Here is a 26965-nt window from a genome sequence, read left to right on the forward strand (position 1 = left end):
ATCAGGAAAAAAAGGTACCTTATTTCAAAGGTGTTTTTTTCACACACAAACATTACATAGTGTAAATATTGAGCCCATTTGACAGCTGTTGCTCACCAAAACAGCAACACCGAGGCAAAAAAACCTAATTTCGCCAGATGACAATTTGCCCGTGTGACGACAAAATTTTCAACAATATTTTTTTTCTCCAGTCTTCAATGAACCTGAGTTGTGTTTCATCAATTCAACGACAATTTAATCTTTAACGATCTGAACACACCGCACATGCTTTAAAACATCAAAAACAAAAGTCTTGAATCTGATGCATTTTGTTAACATCAACAGCACTGACGAAACTTCATTTAACTGAACCTACGTATTTCGTTAACATCGAAGTCCGTTTCATTGTCACCAACATGCTTTTGCGAACACCAAAGACAACGGAGTCATCGATAATTAGTAAAACATCATTTGTGATGGTTGAGAAATAAAAACGAGGCTTCAATGAATGGAATACGAGGTATACACGTTTTCAATAAACCAAGTTTCCAGGGTTTTCTTGACTTTGAAGATTTTCGAATGAATGTATTGTAACAAAGGTTAAAAAAAAATAAAGCCACCCATAGTTGTCTAGGGGGTGCGATTAAAAATATTTTTTTAAATTGATGATAATTTATTCTATTGATCTCAGCAATGACTCGGAGGAATTGTGCCACGCTGTTTTATTTAGACATGTCTGCCTGCGCTCCAGTCACATTCACCCAAATTGCAATACCTGTGCCAAAATTTAGACCTGCTTTTAGGTAGTCTAAAATCGAGGCTACTTTTGGTCACCAAATTGTCAGGTGCGCCGGGGGCACGCCAACTTCGTCACACCGGTCTGCCAAATTCCTAAAACACAGTCAAGGATATTTTCCTCGGCACAAAAATAAAGATGCGTTTTTATGCCTACCCACGGGCGCCTATGTACAAAATAGGGCGCAATTAATTTTAATAAACCTTATGGTTTTGTGAACATCAAAGATAATTTAGTCTTCAATTTGTTTATGTAGACATCAAAGGCAATGGAGAGTCTTCAAAGAGTCAAACGTTTGTGGGGCGGGGTTAAACAAAGACAATTTAGTCATACAGTACATTCATGTTTTTGTCGACAACAAAGACAATTAGCCTTTCAATGAACATACACGTTTTGTCGATACTAAAGACAAATTAGTCTTCACTTATTGTTGATGTGGACATAAAAGGCCTTCTTCAAAGAACCTAACAGAAATGCATTTGAAAACATTTGAAAGTATACGGCCATAAATTTAATGAGAGAAAACTAGCATTCGAAGTTGTCCTCACGTTGCCGGGAGAGTGATGTTCCTCCTCTTCTATGATGCCTGCGCTCGCCGACTTCAATTCGTGGGACAAAATGCTGCCGTCGCACAAAGACGAGAGCCTGTGTCATAACTAAATTAGCTTATTTTCACAGGTGACACATTGGCAGGGATGGGTACAGCAGCCTTGATCAAAATCAGACGGCGCGCCAGCAGCCGCCTCGTGATATGCCTCCTCCAGTTGTCGTCCCTGAGATCCGTTAAGCGCCCGTGTTAATAAATAAAAGACAAATTACGAGTCTCTGCGTGTGACTGAAAGACGGCGCTGTTGAAAACAACAACCAATCATTACGTGAAGCCTGAAACACTGCTCGGTAAGGCATATACGTCTGTGTCCAGATAATGGCACCTGCCAATTCCACCGCGTGTGTTTAAGCCAAAAACAATTTCAAGTCATCACAGTCTTGAATGAACCTCCAGTAAACATCCAAGACAATTGCAACTGCCGACGGATGTCACATACATGTAAAATCCTTTAGATTTTTTTTCAAAAATCGACAGTTCGTTGTCGAAGTCCCTTCGTATTAAATTCGTATTCTCATTATCATCGCAATCGCTAGCAGGCGTCCATGTTTTCCGTCAAACTACCTCCTGCTTGTGTTTCAAGGGAAATGTAGTCCTACTAGTCGAACGCTGAACGTGAGCTGAGCATTTCTGTGAGAAAAACAAACAACAGCAAAAAAGTTGGATAATGGTGAGTGCATTGCTAACTAGCGATTGAATTGTTAACCAAGATAGCATTTAGCATTGTCCAAAATAACACAACCAGCAGTGGCCAGATTGATGTACAAGCGATGTACAAACTTTTTTTTCCCGCCTGTCTGCTAAAAGCAAACCCGTGGCGAACAAAAGCAAGCGAAACACGCAATGCTAGCCGATATTTCGCAACCTAGCATAATCGTGCTGAATCTATTAAATAAAGATGCGGTACAATTTGAATCAACTATTTGACATTCAATGCTTCACAACGTTAAAGCCTGATAAGCCGGTGTACCTTACGAATAAAAAAATATATTAAAACAGACCGGAACATTGATATAGCGCTTCGTAGTAATACGGTACGCCTAATGGTCCAAAATCCTTCAATGAACCTAACATTAAAAAATTGACGACAATTTAGCCTTAAATGATCTGAGTATCCATGTTTTTTAATGGGCAGGGGGGTTTAGTTTCACCTCCAAAGTTGAGCACCATATCTTCCTTGATGCTTGTAGTCAGTTCCAATTTGAAATTCCATATCTCTGCATTATTATATGACAAAACGTGAAGTCAGCTGGGAATAAAAAGAGGCCGCCAAGCTCATATGTTTTGAGCTGTGATTCACACGCTGGCTTCAGCTCAGAGAACACGGCATTCACATCAGATGAGCTTCGGTGCTCGGTGTTTCGGCAGCAAAGCGGCTTAAGAAAGAGCGGAACACGTTTGGCTGGGTGAGTCGTAATGTTAGGCGAGTAGGTTTGCCTTTTTTTATTTGACAGCTTTCTCGAGGCGAGCTGACAATGACACATGAAGAGCGGGACCAATCTTTTTTTTTTTTTCTTCACCGACGGAAAGGTAGTGGAAGGGATCAGTGTCAGTCGCAAAAAAAGTTTGGACCCCGCCAAACACTTTGATGTGCAAGGAGTTGGAGATGTCGACGGCTGTCGTTTCCGTCAGGGACAGATGGGAAAGGGAATGAAAAGATGATCATAAATAAGGAATGTGACAAGAGTTTGATAGGGGGGTAGTGGGGGGGGGGGGGGGGGGTTCATTTTGGAAACTTGCTCAAATGACCCAGTTCCATTTCAATCAATAAATAACTCAAGTCATTCAACATTCCAAGATAAACGCTTGTCATGAGCAGTTCTGTTTTGATTTAACTTATCAATGAATATAGGAACTTGTTTTGTCATTGTTTTATTATTATTTTTCAGTCATTGTACAGACTAATTGGGTTATTAGGGAATTATGATCATTAAAACAATCATTAATATTGATAGTCCGCAACATATTCATCTAATCATATTTATATTGTCATTAGAATTAACCCTTTCATGCACCCTGTAACCTGATGACGTGATAAGCTGTCCCTGAAAGGGTTAAGAATAAAAATAATTAGAATGGTGATAACAGTAATCATCATCATCAACATAATCATAATAGTAACTTCAGATTTTGTCAAATGTAATTTTTTTAAACATAATTACGTTTTTTTGGGGGGGGGGGTTGTCAGATAGTGTTTCTCCGAATCTGTATTTTCAAGCATTTTGCAGGCCACGCATAACTCGTGAAGCCGACAATGAATTATTGTACGAGTGGTCATCGTACATGTGTGTTGGGCCTATCTCCGGAAATCAACTCTGAAATTCTAATTCAAACTTACACCTCTCAAGGTTGAGCAAACTGCAGCTCAAATGGCACAGAGAACTGATTGGAATTTTTGAATCTCAATTTCGACACCGATGTAACTTGCATAGTTTCCCTTAATGTGTTCCGCACAAGTCTCAGCAGAATGATTGTCACTCGTCCCAAAACAGAGTGAGGAATCCATTACCCGGCATTTGTGTAGCGTAACGCATAAGAAAACCCTCGACAACATCGAGACGGATTATGTAAAACACGGAAACACACAAGAGACTCGCTGGCTTCGTAATCAGCGTGTCAGACACACAACAGCCAAGCGTGCCGCACATTAGCTCCATGTCTTGTTCTCAGTCGGCATTGAGCATGACTCGGCACTTTTTTCTTTTATTTTCTTTTTTCCCCCTGACATTTTGCACGAATTAGGTGCGGCGGCGCGCGAGTGAGATAGGACACCATGTGGTGCTGGCGTCAGGAAGATGTGGGACGTGAGGATGCTAGATCGTTAATAAACTCAAAGGTTAATGTGCAGACCGGACCCACTGAAAACACTTGCTTGAAAGCAATCAAGTGGAATTCGTAGTTGATACAGGGCAGCGATTCAATTGCAAAATGAACGTGCAGAAAAAGTAGCACGCTATGAGCTGATTTGTGATGTCGGCTTGATTGTGATTCAAGCAGTATCATGATACAAGTTGTATCATGATATGATAAGAGTTGTATCATGATACCAGTCATATCTTGATATTGTCGGATTTGATGTTTCACTATATTATTTGCATTATTATATATTCGCTAATTTTTGGTCCTGTGATACTAGCTGATATCATGATAGTATCAAACCATAATATCAGCTCATGTGTGATATTACATGAATCATGATACCAGGTGTAGTTTCTAGATATTTTTTTGTCCCTGTTGTGTGGGTTTATAATGAATAATGCATGCATCCAATTTAGTACCGGTAACCGTGAAAAAAAGAGTGTGGTTTGTGAGTATGTATTTAAATAAACAAACACCAGTGGATGAGAAAATGACCTTTCGAAAGAAAATAATAATTACAGCAGGACTGCACAGGGCTGCTATCATGGTCTAGTATTGTGTTGACTTTAAACTCTTATTACAGTTTGAACTAATAAAGGACTCTCTAACTTCCTTTTAGCTACGTCAGCAGATTTTAGACGATCCCTCATTGATTTCCAAAACAATTCCTGAACAGTTTTCTACATTGAAGGATCAGTGAACCGGGATATTTGGCTGTCCTCCTTCTAAATGAGAAGCAGCAAATTTGTTGTGATTTTCAGTTTCTTTTTTTTTCCTGTTCTTATTGCGGCCGCCTACATTTTGTCAGGCTGTTGGGTGCAAAAACGACACGCGCGCTCTTCATTTTAACGGGGGTTATTATCCAGTCAAGACGCAAGGCAGTGGCAAATCAGGCCTAATAATTCAATGGATCGACAACACCAATGTCCCGCTCTGCGTTTTCTATCCAGTAGAGAATGTCGAATAGAGTGTCTCTTATCCACTGAACTTTGACTGAATGTGTTCACCATTAAGCGCCTGGGGGAAAAAATGCACTTGGAGTATACGGATGCATTAATAAACAAACTGCCAAACCTCAGACCTTGTGAAAACTTTGCCCATGTTAGCGAAGAATAGTGGTGAATTTATTCAAATATGAATATGTGCTCCTCATATGCTGGAGTGCATCTGGTCCACTTTTAATGTGCAATAATTTCAATGTTTTCTTACAGTTTGCTCTCAGCTCACATGATTCAAAATTCACCAGAAACGGAGCAAATAATTTTGTGATGATCCAATCTGATTTGTGATATTTGGCCGTATGGTGATACAATGTAATCGTATCATGATTCCAATGGCGGCTGCTGTCCTTCGCTTGAATCTCAAGCCAAACAAATCAATTTGAGTAGCAGGTTGTATCTCAAGGCGCCACCTCGTATCGTAATATTACAGTATCTGATTTGTTACACATGCTGTATGGTGATACTCACCATATCATGATACTGCCATCTCAAGCTACTAACGGTATCATGATACTACTTATATTAATAGCTGTATCAAGATATCGGCAATATTGCGATAGTAAGCGTATCATGATAGCAGCTGTATTATGATCATAGCTGTATAAAATGCCCTCTCTGGTGTTTTGCACAACTTTAGAGGTGCATCTTTTAATTGTATTTATTTATTTTAAGCATTTTTGATTGAAATACTATCTCAGGGCAGTTAGCACGTTTTGAATCACGGTCGAGAGGTTCTGGATTTGAGTGCCACATGGATGATAGTACTCAAGGTTTCATTCAACCATCTATTCATTTTCTGTAGTGCGTGTGCTGATCGATTTGAGCATATCCCCGCTGACTTTGGGGTGAGAAAAGCAGGGTACACCCTGGATTGGTCACATATAGATAAGCATTCACGCTTACATTCACACCTTTAGTGAAAGTAACATGTTTGGAATGTAGGCACAACCTATGCTAACGCTATGAAGGAGCGCTTGAATCAAGATTCGAACCCAGTACCGTGGCGCTGCGAGGCAGACTTGTTCACCACTTTCTCACCCGCATTGCCCTTCTCGAGGTTCACTGTGTGTAAAAGAGTTATTTCAACCTAATCATGCCCAAAAGCAAACTGGAAAGGACAAGGACTTAAAGCTTGTGAATTACTTTGTGTGAGTCCTAACTTACACTTGGACCTTCAGCCCTTTCCAAGGTGAAATCCAACATTTGACCGAAGGCTTTTTTTAGAAAAAAAAATCCTTGTGGTGGCCAATGTCAGACGATATATAAAGTTTCACTATGCATTTGTTGTTGCTCCTTTCGACAGGAAAGGTCAGTCGCTATACCGCGCCATAGTTCCTTTCGTGCACGGCGACGTCCATCACGCCGTGGACCTGCGTGAGCTGCTGGCAATGTAAAGACGCCAGTAATTTCCTGGACCCGGCAAGCGTGGGTACCAAGTGCTCAGTCAGGGAGACGGTGGCTCGACTTCCGATATCTCTGAGGGGAGGGACGGGAAATGTCACTTACAAAAGTGTGTGTGTGTGTGGGGGGGGGACGACAACATAGTGTTGTATGTTTTTCCGCTCACCCGTAATGAATCTTTCGAGCGGTGGCAAGGCCAAGTCCCTCGACATGGAACATGACCGACTTCAGCACCTGCGGTAGGGGGTTAGTGAAGGAAATCTCCACCGCGATCTTCTCCCCGACAACGGCCTTCCCGACGGGCTGAACCAAAGAAAAAGATCATTTTGACTTAGTTTGGTTTGTTTGTTTTTCCTGACGTGGTGTTTTTCTCCAGAGCGCCTGACATGACGTGGAAGAAAAACACATGGCCACAATGTACAGTATTTCCCCTGCAACTGTACATCACCAATTTTGTTTGTGGAAGGTATCTAGTTTTCTATTCTGGAAATCACAACTCTATCATGGAAATCTACGATTTGCGATCAATTTTTAAGGGTTTTTGAGAGTAAAGTGAGCCACGTTTATTGTATGTGTACATTCATATTTACATAACATGGAATTTCTGGAACATTCCCCCGTGTCTGTGTATGTGTGTGTGTGTGTGTATTATGTGGGCACATTACATCTATATAGTTGCCAAATTTTTACCCCAAGTCATGTCTATTTCATTTTTCCATTTGGGCTTACTTTTAAGAGTAGGTCTGGAGTCCTGAGTCGGAAACTGAACTGAGTGGCGAGGACCTGCTGTGTCTCCTTGACCCGACCTGACAATGTCAGCATAAGGGCGGCCTGGTCCACCAGTTGGTCCTTGTAGTCTTTGTACTCAAGGGTCCACTCCAAAACCTTCTCTAAAGGAATAAAGATGACACATCACATATATATATATATATATTAAAAAATATATTAAAAAAAAAAAGCCCACTGCGATCACACAAGTGAGTGACAGCAGTGCTGCTCGGTCTTACCTTTTGATATATTGTATTTGTGCTCAAAACCAACAGAGGCAGACGGGGGATTGCAAAGAATGATACAATTGTGGCAGACCCATCAGTGCCCTTCAAGGTTTAAGTAAGATGGAAGCAGGACGCTACACTGCAAGCTCATCAACAATAAACAGACTCTTCATTGAAAAAGGAGCACTGAATTCAATCGAGTAAGTTGGGAACTGCGAAAAACGCACTACCAACACATCGGTTAAAGTGAGGCACGCTAACAAAAAACAAGGACGAGAGTGAGGGTTTTTATCCAAGAGGACACTGAGGGCAATGATAAAACGAGTGAAGCAGTAGAGCAGACATTGCAAAGTAGATCACTGACAAGAACAAAGCGGTCTTATGTTATGTCAGAAATAAAATATAAATTATTAATATTGCTAAATTAATAAAATATTGCAGAGCACCTTATATCCAAAAGAGCAGTCAGAAAAGGGAGCGCTGCAGCCAAGCAGAAATTGTGGCATATAATAGTATTGTGCCATGAGTTTAGAGGTCTCCTTTTATCCAAGAAGACACTCAGGGCTGCAAGAATACTAAAGGTTGAGGCAAAACCAAGACGATTGGGCTATAATACTGAGGCGTCCAGGATTAAGGAATCATCCATTGCCCAAGAGGAGACTAGCAGCAAAGAAAATAGGAGCGCCGCAGCAACATTGAGATTACGGAGTCAAGGGGACTCACTCTCAGTGGGTAGCAGTTCCAGATTGGTGTGGTCCGTCTTGACGGTGGCCTTGTGGACACCGGTGTAGTACATGATGGCCACTTGGCTGTGCAGGATGATGCGACGCTGTTCTGCGCTGCTGTTTCTCAATGTTAGGGTCAGCTCAGCGTCCCGCCCCATTTGGGGGCCGTCGTCATCCAAGACCACCTCGATGAGGACGTCCTCCACCTCGGGGGAGGAGTATGCGTCCGCCTTGGAGCCGTAACGACACGCCGTCTCCACGGCGATGCGCTCCGCCTCCGTTCCTGAACAGATGACACGGGGGAACCATTTCAAATTCAAATCAAAGATTTGCACTCTGACGCATACACTTACCAACGAAACTACTAGAGTCAGTCAGACGTTACCAAAGCACTCACTGGTGAGATCCAGCTCGTAGTTACACACGGATCTTAAAGATCTCGTAAGATCCATTCTGCAGTTTTGCATACACTCACTGGTAAGATGACCACTAATGAGACGGGTGAAACGAAAGAGGGGGCGGTTGAGGAACAGCCAAAACATGCACACAAGCCAGTGAGTACAGCCTGTTAGCTGGGCCCCCTCCAGCGAGATCAAGCGGTCTGTTACGCAGACTCTCGCTGGCAACGTGCTGCTCACTGTTCGACATGCACACTGGCCGGCAAGATCCTCTCCACTGTAACTTATGTTCTTGCATGGCAGAGCCAGACAATCTTTACGCGCACACTGGCTGGTGAGATCCAGTTCACTTACACGCACACTCACCAACAAGAGCAATCATTGTGCTATGCATGCACTCGCTGGTGATATGCAACCCACTGTTGTACATCCAGGATGGTGCTATGCATACACTTGCTGGCCATATCCGTCCTGCTGTTACACACACACTTGCTGGTCAGATCCAGCTCATTGGTTTGTGCACACTTGCCGGTGAGCTCCAGCTCGCTGTTATACATGCCCTCACCAGCAAGAACCAGCTCGCTGTTACACTAGCCAGAGAGATGCAGCATTGAGTTTAGCATACAATTGCCGGTGAGATGCAACCCACCGTTGTACAGGCACTCGCTAGCAAGCTCCAGCGCCCTGTTATGCATACACTCGTTGGCGAGATCCACCCCACTGTTACAAACGCACTTGTTGGCAAGCTGCAGCCTTGTTACAAATGTACACTTGTTGGTGAGCTCCAGATAAGAGGCTCACACACACCGGCTGTTACACGCATACACTTGCCGGCGAGAGAGAGCAAAAGGCAGCCCATGAATGGTTTCCATTTGTGAAAAATGTATTCTTCACGAGCCTTTATATGATTTCCAATGAGAAATATTATTTTTTAAAATTGAAAGTCAAGCAGGTAATCTGCGTGAATGTTTATTGTGAAGCCGGTGATACCTTCAGGATGCTTGTAAAGGTGTGTGATGTCGCTGCGTTCGTCCGAGCCGACGGCTTTGGTGCTGATGAGGTGGCCCACGACCTTCTTCTCGCTGTGTATCTTGGAGAAGGTCCCATCTGGATTCCTCTGCCAGTAGATTTTATCGCTGTTCACCTGAGGATGCCCGGAAGGGAGAGGAAAAGAGAGGTCGGAACAGATGCAAAGTGTCACTTTTGACGGGCGCCATATGGCTGAGTGTTGATACACGGTGCACGTGAGCCTGCTGTCAACGCTCAGTCAGCCCTGTCCTGTACGTACTCTGGTTTTGTCACTCGCGTAGGTGGCAAAGACTTTCTGTCTAGCGCTCGTAACATTGCCGGTTTGATTCCCCAGCCAGACTATGTTGAAGGTACATTTACCCTTCAGCAAAATTTTTTTTTTAAAAAGTCATCACGTCTGACGTAATCGCCATCGACTGACCTCGGCAAACACAAACTGGGCGTCGTGCTTGAGGAACACCTGACCGTTGCGGATGGCGGCGAGAGAGGCGGGGCCGCAGCGGAAGGTGCCCTGACTGGTTTCCTGGGGCGTGGCGTCCAGCGCTTGCCAGCCGCCCATTCCCGGGGGCAAGTCGTGACGAGCCATCCAGCACTCGTTCCACACGTGGAAGTTCCTGCACGGAACGCACGTTTGCAATCATTCGGCATCTCTATAAATAATACTGTTTTGAAATCTTCATTCAAAAATCTAACTTGTGTTAGAAATCCCAACCCAAGCTTAAAACCTGAGCTTGAAACCCTACATTCTTAAAACTGCTGGGTCAAAAGTGACCCAAAGTGAATGAAATAACTAACCCAGTGCTGGGTCCAAAATGCACCGAGCCACTGCTGGATTATTTGTGTCCTGCGCCAAATAGAAAACGACCCACACTGATGAGTTTCAGCTGCCATGAAATGGGTTATCAGGTTAAAAAGAATACAATGACACAGTCGAGGTGCGCACATCCTAAATAAGGAATGAGGGCATTTAATTCACTTGGAGTGCGAGAATCAGTCTGGGCCAACTGAATAACATTCAACCATCAATACTCGTATGATTTATTTATTATTGTTTACTTCTGTGCCGTGGTCATACAATGTTGACACTCTAATGGAACTATTAAATATTTTTTGTTGGGTTTTTTTTTTTTGGGTGCACATTCATCACCGCAAACGGGACTGGCGACTTGGATCAATTTATTTCAGTCACGACCGCGTCACAGAACTCAATTTAACTATTCCGCCATGATGACACCAGAATGTAAGTCATCATTCTGGTAGCAAGGCTCAGATGAAGCCAATATCACTCGCGCTGTTTTTTTCTTCTTTTTTTTTTCCCCCAACATATATTTATTCATATATCACTTTTGGGCTCTGCACCAATCATCGATTTCCACTTGGATGAACTGATGTGTCACGATGAGTAAGAAGCGCAACAACACGGCACGGCGAGGATGGCGAGTGCACACACCAGACGGAGTCCGAATTCAGATGAGCCAAGGGCTGCAGGTCCTCGTCCAGGTACACATCAGTTGTCAAGGAGACGTCGGTGTCATGGGCTGAGCTGTAATTGGTCACCGTTCGGCTGGGAATGCCTAAACACCTCAACACTGCACAGCACATAAAAGTCAGGACATTTGCCTCAGTCAAAGCAACACTGCTTGAAATGAAAAATAAAAAGTACAACGGTACCTTGACTCGCAAGTTTAATTGGTTCTGACTCAAATCACTTGGATTTCATATTACCTTGAGCCATTGAATGGAATGAGAAATTCCATGAATTCATTCCAGCCTGCGTTTGATGCCAATTTTAAAATAAGCTAAAAACCAGTCGGCCTATTAATCAGTCGAGCCCTACTGTAACTTGCCAATCAAATACCTCTACTTCGACCTGGAAAAACGGATGCTACTTTGTGTAGCATCATGTTTGAGCCGCAAAAATCTATCCACTTAAAGCCTCCGGTGGCTGAAAAATATCCCACCAGGTCACTTCGGCATTTTCTCCACAGTAGCCACACCTGCACATAGCCCGGGTCCACAAGCAGGTAGTCATGTGACCCTTTTTCCATCGCGCTTGTGACGTTTGGACACTTTACAATCACATAGCTCCTACTTGGCCGTTTGCCGGTGGAAAACCACATTCACCACCACGTTCTTCATAAAAGAACTTGTTAAGCACCAACTAAGCACAGCACTTGCTCTGGCACTGAACGAGCATCACGTTATTTTTGAATGGAAAAGGGGCAACATGAGTCTTTAAAACAAAAAAGTTTGTACACTTGCAGCGAACAATGAGGCTCTCTAAAGAGGCCACCTTACCTCGAAGCCCCGGTTCACATGCTGACTGTCAAGTCAGACTTTTTGATTTTTTCCTTGTTCTTCGGCTCTTCAGCATGCACTCGTGGCTCACAATGAGGCGCTCTTCAGCGGCCACTGCAGAGGACTATCATTTTTGCGAACGTTTTTAGCATGCTTAGCTAACTAGCAGAGGGAGTGGCGACTCATGCTGGACTCGAAAGTGCATCATGCAGAGCCGTTTTAATCAACCAAAAAGTGCGGGAGTAGGCGAATGCCGAACTGCGAATATGTGAGGATCGTAACGCACCTGTAGTAACAACACCGGCAAAGATCCAGCACTGGCCGTACTTGACGGGGGTGCCGTTGTTTTTGTGGTATTGCGTCAGTATTTCCATACTCCCGCTCCAGACAGTCGGACATGTTCCTTGAATGTAATTCCCCGACCAGTTTCCCTCCACAACACCCTGGTCATCGCGAGAGTTGATCTACAGTCAATGATGACAGCGAATCATTTGAGGTCGAAGGAGACACATTATGCATTTTTTTTTTTTTTTTACCCCGGCAATTAAAAATGATTCCCAGTTTTATTCATAACATGCCTGTGACAAACAAGAAATGAAAATAGCAAACATTCGCGCAGCGTGCAGGTTTCCGCCACAAAATTTCACATGTGGTCCAGTTTTGGCTACTGGTTTTGCGGCGAGTCAAAATCTCAGTTGCACATTGTGGCAACCAATCAAAATAAACAGAAACTTTCACGCAGGTGAAAAATTCCTTTCCAGGTTGTAAGCGAGAGATACACAGCTGCCCTCCATGCACCGACAAGTGATAGAAATACATACTATATACTGTACAAGAACACATATTGTGTTTTACATCAATACTTAACCATATTTATGAATTCGTATGTACTTATGGATGGAATAGTGGATGAAGTTTGTGGTACAAATATACAAGCCTAATGTCATTTGGTGCGATGGTCGGGTCCTAATCAGACTCGGGAGCATGGCACAGTGTTTGGGGGTCTAAACGGCCCACCGCAATAATCGTGCTGTCGAGTCAGGCATCTACAAATGCCACAGGAGAAGTGCTCGCTAACACCGATTCAGACAGATTGAATCGGCCTTTTGTGAAATTGGAAAAAGTCTTGATCTTTCAGTTTAGCTCGTCAAAAATGGAAGCAAAAAAAACAACATATGGCCATTATAGTTTGCTCAGAATCAAGAATAACATTATTTTGCAGCTTAATTAGAGAGTACAATATATTTAATCAGTCTGCTTCAAGGCAGCGTTTGTCGTCTCTTGCAAACGTACACTACTCCGCCATGCGCTCAACTGCTAAGTTCGACTTTGCAACAAGGTAGCGCTGAAGGAAAAGCGAGCTCCCACAAAGACAGAAAAAGCACGGACTATTTTCGCTCAAAGAGGCCGCACTTGATCACCAAGCCATCCAATTACACCTGACACACACCAGAACATTGCACAGGTTGAACTATGACGACTATAAATCTGATTCCCAAAAAATTGTACATGAAGGTTATAGAGTATTGCACGCATTTGTCAAAATAATCTAATAATAGGTCTGACGGCGTGTAGAAAGGTTTTTGTGTGAGCGAGCCTTCCTCTTATCTTCAAATATTACTAACAAATTTCAACCTCTGGGGTCAATTTGACTCCAGGGATAAATGGCTCCAGAAAATGATGTACATTCATTTGTTGACCTGGTTTTAGTTTCAGGTACTTTGTTTATTTGTTGAATGCATAAATACCCCCTTGATAATAAAAAATAATAATTGAGTTGAGCTGTCCTTTAGCGCCACCATCCGGTCAAACATCAAATTACAATTAATGTATCTTTAAAAGTTTTTGTACAAATCCTGTCCAGAAGAGGATGAAACCTATTGGTTTTGGTGATAAAATGACCTTTTTCCTGTCGCGACACCATCAGGTTAACATTTCTGTTTTGGAGCTAGGGTCTTGAAAATCATTGTTTTCTGCAGCTAAAGCAGCTTGGGGTCAAATTGACCCCTGAGGATCACCAATGCAGGCAATATGTGGTTAGGACATTGAAAAAAAATCATGATTATTTTATGCTTAATTGATTGCCCCCATCAAATGAAGGAAACGTCATGAAATATGGAGCAAAAAGAAAAAAAAAGTAAACTGTTATTTTTTTTTTAAACAATAAAAATTGAATGGGGTCAAAATGACCCCAAGGTTAATACGAGGGCTCGGACATAAATAAATCCAATTTCTCACCATGCCTGACACGACTCGCACCACATTGACAGGGTCCCCCCACCCAGATGGAGGAGTTCCACTCTTTTCCAGGACGAACAGACACGCGGCCAGTATGCCGTCGTCAAACTGAAAACCAAAACAAGGGCAAGACCTGTCAACGTGCGCTTTCAATTATTGATCACACATTCCTCACCTGTCCGTAGTCCCACGTCCGGACAGCAATTTGATCCTGCGTACCGTAATAGATGCGCCCCACGTCGTTGAGGACGTACTCCTGGCGCTCATCTTCAGCGTCCATGAACACTGCGTCGTCTGACACAAGGAAAATGGAACCGTGCGTTCATTTCGTTCAAGAAAAATAAATGACTAGAACAAGTTCAGATTTTTATTTTTTTTTGGGGGGGGGGGTGATCTTTTAATGTTAGGAGGCTTATTTATCTATTTTTCTGGGGAGAGAGAAAAATTCCGTAATTAAGAAGAACAAAAAAAATGTTGCCAGGACAAAAAAGTTAAAGTCTCATGAGAATGAAGTGCCATTTTTTTCCAAGATAAAGTCGCAATAAAAAAAAGTAACTTTTTAACATGGGAATAATGTTACATATAATATTTTAACAAGGTAATGTAAAAAATACAATACTATTTTCTTGTAACGTTATGCCTTTTATTTTTGGATAGACGCCTTTATTGGCAAAAAAAAAAAAATTAGGACTATAATCTCAAAAAACAATCTAGTATTAAACTTTTTTATAACATCAATGTGCACTTTTCTTCCTCAAAAAAAAAGTTTTTTTTTCATGTGATAATATGCCTATTTTTGAGAAAGAACCAAAAAAACCAACATGCAGGGAACTGGACTCTTTTTGTTTGCTTTTTTTTGTTTGATTGTTTGTTAGGTTTGTATTAGTTGTGCTTTTTTTTGTTTTCTGAAAATGTTCCAAAAAGACTTTGACAATTATGGTCTGGTTTCCCCATCATGGTGGTATGCAGTTAAAAAAAAAAAAAAAACATTTCCCCCAAACCTGAGTTTCAGAACCACTGCAGTGTAGATGCCCCGACAGAAACCCAGCAGGGACACAAAACTAATACAGTTGCTGATTGTTCGTGATTTTTTTGTGTGTGTGTGTGTGTTTTTTTACCGTCACACCAGGGGTTGAACAGCACATAGATGTCATTAGCCGGGTCGTGTGCAGAAATAGCACGTCCACTCGGACACTCCGTTTCCACCTGGAGGCGATAGCGGCCGACGGCGGCGCTGGCCGAGGAGTTGATAGACAGCTTCATCCTGGCGCCGTCCAACTCCACAGGGGCGGCCTGCCAGCGGTTGTCCTGCAGCTCGTCCACCAGGGGGATAATGACGTGGGTTCCCTTTGACACCGTTGGCAGAGGCCCTGGGGGGGGGGGGGAAGCAGAGGCAGGCAGACGTGAACGTGTCTCGCTACGCCTCACAGATTGGCATGCCGCTGTTCGTAAAGTGTAGTTATTCGGCTGCCACACCTGCATTCCGACCTCACCGAGTTTGCTTGGACTGGAAGTATCTCATGATTTGATTCCCTCTCCATTTTAGTTATTCTACTGTACATCAAACAAGACCCTACAATTTATTCGACCAAGAAATGGGGTTATTATAAAAAAAACTATCACTTGTTATGGCAAATCAGATGAAGAGCTGCAGATGAATAATGTCAAAATATGCTCCAGAATACTGAACAGAAAATCCATTCCGTAAACTAAGAACTGGACACTAAAATAAAACTATAGCGGTACCTCTAATTCTGAAATTAATTGGTTCTGGAAGAAATTTCTTCACGAGAAAATTTTCTAAGTAAAGACGCGTTTTCCATGTAAATACCCTAATCCGTTCCAAGCCCCCCCAAAATTCAGACATAAATGTTTTCTAAAGCATAAAAATGCATCAAAATATAGAACAAATAAATGTTACAATTAGATTATTGGACAATAAATGAGAATTGTGCATAATGTAAAATACAAAGAATAAAGAATAAAAATGATGGTCATTGAACTTTTAACTGTGCCCTCATCATTTTTTGCCCTCTTAAGTCCATGTTCTCTCTCACAAGTGGTTTTTGCCTGGCGCTTTGTAAAGAACTGATCCAAGGACGTTTGCCTTTGGCGGCTTTTAACCATCCTTCGAAAATGTCCAAGGCAAACATCAGCCCGACTGGTCAACTCTTTTTCTGGGTGATTCACATTTACATAAAACCATCGGAACACCTCGTGGGCGAATGACGAGGACTCTGCATAGACACATATCTATCTATTTATCTATCTGAAACATATGGTAGAGGTCCGTCTTAGCCAATGGGGTGCCAGGAAGATGCTCGGTAATAACCAATGGCAAAGCAGCTATAAGTATGTTGCGTTCAGGAAACTCTGAGCTGCGAGAACCAGCCCCTACTGTATTTTTACCTTTCGTATCTTGAAAGTTCTTTCGTAACAAGAGGCAATATTTTCCTGTTGAGGTGTTTCGTAACTTGAAACTTGAAAAACACTGTGCTGAGTATAAACCGTGAAACTAAAGTTTCAGATTCAGATTTGATAGCCAATGTAAAGTAAAAAAAATAAAATAAAATAAAAGAAAAAGAAAAAGATAAGTTACTGTGTGGTTTGTGGCTGCAAAGACACAGGTAGGATGGACAATGTCTCATTTCACTTTTTACCAGCACTCGTTTTCATTCACGCAGCAGGTGACGTCGGAAGAAAAACAGAATGGTCCGAGTGTGCTGCAATTTGCATATTTTCACACCACGTGGATTTTTTATTGGTTTCCTTTTCAATGGCAGCCTAAGATCCGGCCATTGGCAGATTGCACAAACCACCCGAGTCAAGTCGAATGGGCGCCAAATGGTTCAGATTTCACTCAAATGTGCGAAAAGTCGGCGCCGTTTGTTGTTTTGACTGGTGCTGTTTGTGGTGGGCTTCACACGAAGACATCAGCAGTCAAACGCCTTTCAGATGTCGTGCGTGCCATTATTTGCCAGCTGGATGCGTCTTTGTGCTGTTACATCAAACGGGCTGGGACAGTGGAAAATGTGTCCTTCAATAGTCATTCCCTTTTCATCCGCACAAAAAAACAAAACAAGAAAAGAGACTAATTGCCTTGGCTGAGCAGGTTGTACTTTGAATTGATTAATTTGTGCTTTTATACATCAACCTGCATTATACATGGATGTCCTACTTTAGAATAAATCTCCAATATATTTTTCTCCATATATTAGCGCCCAGAAAAACAAACAAAAAAAAAACAATCCAAAGTATGTCTATTTGGGCAGCACCATTCATACCCAAGCTAAATCAAGAGTGCCTTACAGGTGCAACGAAATCATGTTTCAAAACAAGATTAAATGAAAAGAGCCTTGGCGGAGGTCTTGTTCAACTCGATGCATCGTGGCTTCCAAATACGGATGCACACCAACTCCGGTTAAGTCTCGCAGCCAAGCGTCACATGCAGCTCTAATTGCTGGATGCAGGCGGGGGCCCCTGTCACGACATCTCCAGGCGACAAGCGCGAGTCGGGTAAACAGGAGGCCCCCACTACATCTGAGGCAATTGCGACAGCGGATTGTCACTCGGAGGGATTTCTCAGGACCCAGCGCTCGGAATCGGCTCTCTATCCGGAACATAGCAAACCAAGAGCGGTTGCCATAGCAATAGTAGCCCAAAAAATTCCCCTCACCCCCCACCCCCGCCCCACCGCCACCCCACCCTTGCTTTCTTCCATCGCTCTCCAGCTCTCTTTTTGTCAATCTGCCCCTCCCCATCTCGTGGAAGAAATTGCAGCAACACATCCTTATTTCACTCGCCAAATCCGAAACCTGTTGGCGTTCTTTTGCGATTTAACGGCTGCCATTTTTAGACAAGAAGGCGGCCCGTTGTAGGGGCAATTCTCACACATGGAATTAGAATTCCCACTCATGCCTCGGGAGAGGATGTGGCCAGCGATAGGAAGTAATGAAGCGATTTATTTATTTATTTTACTCGACATAAGTAGATTTTTTTTTTCCTGTTATCTGTATTTTACCTGAGTAAAGTGGCGCCTTGAAACTGGAGTGACTCACTTCAAAATAAGCAGCACGTTGGCAATTAACGAACAAGTGTTCCAAACAGAGGCTTCAAGTTGTTGAACGGTTGAAGTTTACCGTCAAATTAAACGTAAAACAAAGAGAACTCCTCGTTGTGTTTTGTTACAACAACCAAATAACTGCCTAAAGAAAAGGCTCTCTAACCTAATGCCAGTCATTGACGTGCTAATGATTAGCATCTATAGTTGTGATGTCGGAACTCTTTAAGCAATGGATGTTTGAATACAAACGACGGAGTAGCACGTGTAGACATACAATATCAAAAACACATATTCTTTTTCCTCTGTGGACAAAAGCCTGACATCATCGCATTTTACTAAATCTGTGAGAATAGTGATAATGTGAATAGATGAGATGTGTTATACTGCCCTCCGGTGGCCAGGGCAGACTTTTTACTCTTCCCCCACTTCATGATGAATACAGATACAGTGCTGTGAATCACAAACACTTGACTGACCCGTTTTTAATTCCAGGTGAAGTTTGTCCGTGTCGGGCCGGAACGGTCGCGAGAGCGTGAGCCACATGTGGAATGTCTGCCCTCTCCGGATGATGAAGTCGTCGCATTGGTAGAGGTGCGTGCGGTGCGCCAGGCGCTCGGCTCCCGTTTTGCTCCTCATCAAGTCGATTGATTTCACCTTGAGGGGCAACTCTGTGGAAGCCGAGCACACAGGCAGATGAGAGTCGACCGGGGATTTCCAAGCATTGAGAGATCAGGTGTGCCACAGGAAAATATCCACTTTCCCGTAATTGCACCATTTGTTCTTCTAACTATGCGGCGACATATAGTGACAGGTCAGACACAGAACAATTCAATGTTCTTCCACTACATGGCAGAGGGTACAATCAACCACTGAACAGAATACGGTACTCGTTTATCCCGAGGGCTACATTCCATATGATTGAAAAGCTTTACGTATACGACCAATACAAAATATGCATGTGATGTGCAGGTACGATGTTTGTCCACTTGGGGTCACCAACCTCATGGTTTACACTGTAGGATCTGTAACTTGAATGAGATGGGAGTCAACAAACACCCTGCCCCCACCCCCCAAAGATGTCACACGATAGCAGCAATGCACTATTTTTACCTGAATGTGGTTCCTCAACTCACTTCAACACAGTGATTTGGCACCAACCAAGTGAGGTTTAGACTCTAGAGTCAAATACTCTTTTAAATAAGTCCTTGGGACAAAGATGCTACAAGCAGGTGGAAAAGCACTACTTTCATCTCCATGAAGCTCCTCAACTCACTCCACCATAGCTCCATGGATCCCAAGATACTTCTCAAAATCAGTGAATGTTAGTTCTCCCACCAAAGACTGAATTAACAAATGCCGAACCCCAAAAGCAATTTGGTTTGCTGGAAAGGAATATCATGAAACCCAGCCTATTTCCTGTTTTTATGCTCACGGCCAAAGCAGTAAAAGCATTACTTCAGTGTCATCTTGGTGCTTAGGAATGTTGGTAACGTGAGTTTCAGAGCTTCATTTAGAAAAAAAGTAGTACTTTGCCACAGTCTTGTGACCAAGGAACTATGTTGAAGTGAGCTGAAGAGTTTAATTTAGACAAAAGTAGTGCTTTGCTGATACTGTCTAGCATCCTTAGGCAATTTGCCAACATTTGGGGATTTTCACTGATTTGCTGCAGGGCTCTGTCCCTGGCCCACACTATATTTTTTTTTCTGACATTTTGTTCGAAGGTGTGCTTGGGGATATTTGACTGTAATTCATACAGTATGCCTTAGCTGAATGAAGGTTGGGAAGCAAAGGAAGAGACAATAGACAATGGACAATACGGCGACCTTGCCAGGTTTGTACCTCCGAGCTCACTATCGCCCGGCGCAGGCGTTTTGCCGGGCTCCCCGTGGTCTTTGACGTCTTCCAGGTCCGTCACTAGTGTGTTGGCGATTTCGTCATCGGTCTCGGCACAGCAGCACTGACCCACGCGGCGCAGCCACCGCCGGCACGCAGTGTCTTTGGCCTCCTTGGGGGGCTCCTCGGAGGCCTCCTCGTCCACCGCGGTGAAAGTGACGCTTGGGAATCGACCCACGGCGGACATGTTTCGAAAGGAGTGCGTCTCCGCGGGCATCCTGAGAAAATATTGGATAACCGGACTCATGATTTGCACATGAATGACCTCCCTCCACTTGCTTGAAATTTAGCGGGAACTTGACTTTAATTAACTGGATGGTTTTTCCATGTTATTTTGAAACCTGAAAGTTAAGAAATGTACTGAATGTCATGTAGTGGAAATAAAAAGTAAGCATACACCTGTTTTATTGACATGTTCTTATGATATACAGTATATATTTTTTTAAATGAGAACAAGAACAATCATTTTGAAACATTTTCCACCATCAATGTGACCAAAAACCTGGACAAATTAACAATCGAGAAGCAAAAAGTACAAAACAAAACGTCCAGGCTTCTGCTCAAAGGCAAAAACAATAAAATCAATAAAATGTCAGTGGGGGGGCCGATAGAACTGCCAAATTTTAATTGGGGTTCGTCAGATGTACTGTAAATGGTGGTAGGTGTGTGCCGACTCCCATTTAATATTACTTTGAATGTGATTGCTTAAATCTGAAAACAGCCACATCCAAAGTCATAAAAGGGTTTGCACACTTTTATTAACTTCCCCTATGAAAGTGTATTTTTTTAATGAGTTGAACAATTTATAGATCATAATTAAATTGACTTTGATCTTGGTCTCCTTTTTTTGCACCTAGCGACAATTTAGAGTGTTCAATCAGCCTGCCATGCATGTTTTTGGAATGTGGGAGGAAACCAGAATACCCACAGAAAACCCACACAGGCACAGGGAGAACATGCAAACTCCACACAGGGAGGCCGGAGCTGGAATCAAACCCGGTACCTCTGCACTGTGAGGTTGACACGCTAACCACTAGAGCACCAAGCGGCCTTATATTTCTTCATTATATTATTTACGTCTCATTATTGACTGTCCTGTTGTCGCTTGCGGAGTTTTTATGCGTTGCATTGGATGTGTGCCACGTGAAATATAGATGGTAATATACTCCCCCCTCCCAAAAGAAAAATGATTCAGACATTAAATCATAATTAGAGCCGCAGTGTAAATCCAGTCTTAAGTTAAAACGTTCAACACCTCCAGTGATTGATCTTAGAACCCGGCCCGACCACGGACTCCAATCCGCCTCTTAAGCCTTCTGATTAAAACGCCGCTCAGATGTAGCTTTAGAACAAAATTAGCGATGACTCACTTTTAATTAACACTATCAGCCTTTTGTTTCCTGACAGCCTTGCTTTCTCCTCCTCCTCTTCTTCATGCCCACTGCACTAAAATCCGCCAACAGCAGCCACCGCAGGGGGGAAGTGGGTTTAAACATTTTTTTTAAAGTATCCTTCAACCATAACCTGTGGCATTAAGACATAAATTATGAACGTGTTTAAGTAGGATTGGAAAGAACACGGAAAAAAGATTTGTCACAGCAGTCTTATAATTACATCCTTTTGTCTGCTCATTACAGTAATCTTTTAGTCTCCCCAGGCTTGTTCTGTACAATATTGTATCAATGCACCCACTGTGATACCAAAAAAAAAAGTATCTTGATTCAATTAGAAAATGGATTAATTTCATTGTCTCTGCAGACACTATGAGTGTTTGTCTTTGCAGAAGCAAAGCGAAAATCGTGGTTCATCCATTCATTCCATTATCTGAACCATTTATCCTCGCAAGGGTCGCGGGTGTGCTGGAGCCCATCCAGGCCGTCTTCGGGCAGTAGTTGGGTTACACCCTGAACTGGTTGCCAGCCAATCGCAGGGCACACAGAGACGAACGACCATTCACGCTTGCAATCATTCCAAGGGATAATTTTGAGTTTTCCATTAGCCTGCAATGCATGTTTTTGGAATGTGGGAGGAAACCTGAGCACCCGGAGAAAACCCACGTAGGCACGGGGGAGAACATGCAAACTCCACACCGGAAGGCCGGGGTCCAGAAATGAACCCTTAACCTCTGCATTCGTGGGACGTGCGAAACAGTCGACCAACCTGCCGCCCAAGCGCTATACAGAAAATGGGTCATCAACAATGATGATGAAACACATATTTATCAGTCATCATAGTGAGCGTTTACCGACTCCATACTACCCCACGGGGTCAAAAAAAAAAAAAAAAGCAGCTCAAGATTGTAATAAGTTTTTCTTTCATCCCCATTGTTGTTCCCGAGTGATCAGAAGCGGCAAATACTAAATTAGTGTCGTGATCTCATCAAATGGACTCGAGATCAGGTTCAATAATGTCAACTTTGATTGATGAGCGGAGAAAAGCCACGAGGAAGTGAGCATGTGCTTTGATTTACAACTCTGTATGTGTTTACTTTCTCAACTCAACTCAACTGTATTTATAGAGCACTTTCAAACAGCCATCGCTGCATACAAAGTGCTGTACATGGAGCAATTTAACATATACAATAAACAGTAAAACTAATCGGTAATAAAGACGGTAGAAAGCACCGAACAGTAAAACCATGCTGAGTCGAATGCCAAAGAATACAAGTTCAACCAAAATTAACTCACACGACATTGTTTAAAAAAAAAAAAAAAAAAAAAAAAAGCACGTGTAATCTTTGGGGGCTAAAACAGTAATTTACGTTGGAACAACTTAAAAAATACATTATTGACGTTTAGAGCAAAAATGTTTGTTAGCACAACAAAGCAAGCAAGTTTGCTGAGTAGTTTTTACTTCTACATATCTTCAAGTTGGTTCTGCAAACTCCTAGCACTACTTTGTCGAAAACGCGGGAAAGCCAATTTTCACATGAGCAAAACTAGAAATATTTCGTTGAATTGCCCAAATTAAAATTTTATCAAAGTTGCCTTGAAATTTTGTATTCACCCAATTTTATTTACACTAGCACTCTTCTAAATCTCATATAAATATATATATATATGTTATTGTACATGCTTTTATTTATTTTACTCACAACTTATCAGTGGCATGCTTCCGTCAAAAACAATGACATCACACTTTTTCTGTCCCTGCCGAAATCGGGCTGATTTTCAAGAGGCAATCCTGTCTCACGCAAAGTAAGCCACTGCTCACTCCACCCCCTTTTGCTTTCATTACCATGGCGACTGTCACATGAAGTGAATATAAACCATAATTCAATAGAGTGAAATACCAGATTGCATTTTCATTGATGGAGGCAGCACTTCATTACTGAGCTGTGATGCGCACTGCCTCGCCAACAGCGGCGCTTTGAAGGAAAAAAAAAAAAGTGACGCGCCAACAATGGGCTTGCGCTGCATTCATATGAAAATGGCATCCGGACAATGAGTAGGCTGCAAGTAAACAGACAGGCAGAGAGACCGACAGACAGCGAAGAAAACACCTCGCTTGAATCTCGAGTGCATCACGCCACTATACCGACTGGCTGCATACCCTTTAACAATGCCCCCCCCAAAAAAAAAAAAAAATCCACAACAACCCGATGAACAGCCGAGATAGGCGGAAAAAGATGCTAATCTTCTTTCGACAAGCTGCATAATTCACACTCGGAATAGCTTGGCGAGGACAAAGTCAATGAAGCCAAATGAAAAAGGCAAATAGGTTTCAATGTTTGAAGATATTTTTTGTGGGTATTTATTCAATACTAATCGCTAACCCAGCCTTTCATTATTAGGTCTGTTGTAAATTAAAGGATTACATTGGAATTAAAGATAATTTTCAATGACATTCCAGGCCTTTGTTTTGGGAAAAATCAAATGTAATATATTTTTAAGACTTTGAGAGTACCACTTTATTTCTATAATAAAAGTCATTGATGGTAATACTAATTAAAAACAAATAGTTGCCCCGCACCCCCCAAAAATTAAAATAAATAAATAAATAAATCTGTCTCTGGTTTTGCATCGGCAGGCAATGGCATTGCTTTTCTCTTTTGACAGGGTGGCCTGACTAAATGAAGCTCCTCCCCCTCAGATCGACATAGTTCCTCGACACCAAGATGTCACAAACCGGTGCCAAAGTAATACTTTGGAATTTGTCAGTGAATGACGGAGGATGCTCATCACTCAATGGCAGGAGGCGCAATTAAGATGTGCATCCATAGGTTGCCATTTATCCAACAGAATCATAACTTTGTGTTCAGTTGAGACAAGATGATCACCATAATTTAAGTGAACCGTATACTGTATACCATCCATCCATCCATTTTCCGATCCGCTTATCCTCACAAGGGTTGCAGGGGGTGCTGGAGCCTATCCCAGCCGTCTTCGGGCAGTAGGCGGGGGACACCCTGAACCGGTTGCTAGCGAATCGCAGGACGAACAACCATCCGCGCTCACACTCACACCGAAGGGACAATTTTGAGTGATCAATCAGCCTGCCACGCATGTTTTTGGAATGTGGGAGGAAACCGGAATACCCGGTGAAAACCCACGCAGGCAACATTCAAACTCCACAAAGGAAGATCGGAGGCGGAAACGAACCCACGACCTCTGCACTGTGAGGTCAACGCGCTAACCGCCACTGTATATATCTTTCCATAATAAATACAGTAAATAAATGGGTAGTGTGCAGGGAAGACTCAGTGTGTATGTTTACTGCAGAGCGGCCCCCTTGTGCACACAAGTGAAAACGTAAGCCACTCTTGGCACCTGCTGCGGCAACATTGTTCGCTGGATTTAGTGGTACACAGCAATGCCACACGTTGGGAAGATTACAGTCTGCACCCGCCCAAACAAACAACAACAACAGCAAAAAAGCAGCTGAATGCAGCAGCATAATACCCCAAAAATGTTGTCGGTATAGCGCAGCGATATTCTGTGCATGTTAAGCGTTCACCAAACAGATTCCATCACCTGGCGCGCAACATTCCACCCAACCAGAAGCCTTGAGCGCAGAAAATTCCTTGAATGAAGATCATCCGACATAAAAACAACAACAACAAAAAAAGTACAAACAATCCAATATGGCTTCCTACGGGATGCAACCAGGCCCACTTGTGACCTGCTTTGCCTGCGGGCTGCTTCTTGTTGAGGAGGGCTGGCACAAACAAAAGGGAACATTCATTTTTGGAATGTTGCGCTTAAAGGCTTGCCAGCGTTGCAGAGATTACACATTATTCTTGTTGTGTGCTCGCCGCGGATTTAATTCAAAGCAGCGGTGCCAACAAACGTACAAAGTCAAGTAGCCCAAAAGTGGTACACTTTGGATAACCGTAGAAGCGGAACTCGGCGCGACACAAGAACGGGTCTTGCTATTCAGAACAAGATGAGGAAGAAAGATGAAAAGGGTGCTTTTCTTGTTTTGATCCATTACAAAAAGAGACAAAAAAATATATCTGTCATCATTTGTCGGATACTTTTCGGCGCATATTGAGGAGTTTGATTTCTTTTTAGGAAAGGGCTACATCAACAACATCATTTTGTTTTCCTTTACGAAAAGTGCAACCACAACAGTCCTTCTTAGGAAAGGGTAAAACCAATACTTTGTTTCATTCTAGGAAAGCATAGCACGGGCGACACGGTGGACAACTGATTAATTAGGAAGTGTGCCTCACAGTGCAGAGGTGCAGGGTTCGATTCTAGCTCCGGCCTCCCTGTGTGGACGAGTTTGCATGTTCTCCCTGTGCCTGCGTAGGTTTTCTCCGGGTACTCCGGTGTCCTTCTACATTGCAAAAACATGCATAGCAGGCTAATGGCACACTCTAAATCAGGGGTGTCAAACATACGGCCCGTGGACCGGAACTGCCCCCCTCCCCAAGGAGGTTCGATCTGCCGATCCGCTGGGATAGGCTGCAGCACCCCCCCCCCCCCCCCCACGCGACCCTCATGAGGACAAGCGGATTAGAAAATGAATCAACGGTTTGCCCTCTTTTTAGGGCAAGTGCCACATCAGTAATTTGTCTTTTTACCAAATGAATGATAGACAAATCCACCAGTAACAAGTTCACGAGTGTGAATCATTATGCCCAAAATTACAAATGGCATTTCTTGTTTTGGTTTGTTTTTCTTTTTGGCGCCAGCAAGTGGCTCTTCAGTTGCCGCTGGAAGTTGTGCTAGCATGTTGGGCTAACGTAATCACTTGGCATGGCAATTGAAACGACACATAGAGTGAAAATATCATGCACGTAAAAAGTAAGGTTGAATGCAAGTCATCACCAAAAGGCCCAACAGTTCCCACAAACTACAAAATGAAGGTATGGTACAGCAACTCACTCGACTCAGTGGCAGACAAAGTGGGACACACACAAAAAAAAAATTAAAAACGTCGCGCGTGGGAGAAGGAAGAAGAAGAAATTGTCTTTCTTTTCCTGAAGGCTTTGCGGCGTTTGTGAGACGGGTTGCATGTTCACGCCTCTTTTAAGTAGTGCTCAGAGGCTGAGGGCACACCCCTCCTACCACACACACACACACACGCACACACGCACACACACACACACACACTTGAATGTTACGAGTTGGCAACTTCTTCAATGCCAGCTTTTGATTTGTCGCTTGGATTAAAAGCGAGTTGAAAACTGGTTCTTTCATTCGCATTCCTACTCACTTCATCTTTACCTCGACGTG

The 26965-nt window shown here is 42.9% G+C and overlaps 1 protein-coding gene across 1 annotated transcript; it reads right to left on the bottom strand.

Moving 5' to 3' along the window:
* Window positions 1-1069: 1069 nt before the first annotated feature.
* On the bottom strand, window positions 1070-26720 carry LOC147202820 (protein-glutamine gamma-glutamyltransferase K-like). Its single transcript, XM_086115573.1, has 14 exons — window positions 26615-26720; window positions 20229-20500; window positions 18866-19057; window positions 15445-15696; window positions 14502-14620; window positions 14327-14434; window positions 12375-12552; window positions 11241-11379; window positions 10212-10404; window positions 9752-9905; window positions 8362-8646; window positions 7373-7533; window positions 6810-6946; window positions 1070-6718 (listed from the first exon to the last, which is right to left on the bottom strand). Exons 2-14 carry the CDS (start codon window positions 20497-20499, stop codon window positions 6559-6561), a joined length of 2349 nt encoding a protein of 782 aa, XP_085971699.1. The 5' UTR covers window position 20500; window positions 26615-26720; the 3' UTR covers window positions 1070-6558.
* Between the last annotated feature and the right edge of the window lie 245 nt (window positions 26721-26965).

This window comes from Hippocampus guttulatus, chromosome 7 (genome assembly GCF_054856545.1).
Source record: "Hippocampus guttulatus isolate MCC_2025c chromosome 7, RoL_Hgut_1.0, whole genome shotgun sequence".
Lineage (NCBI taxonomy): Eukaryota > Metazoa > Chordata > Actinopteri > Syngnathiformes > Syngnathidae > Hippocampus > Hippocampus guttulatus.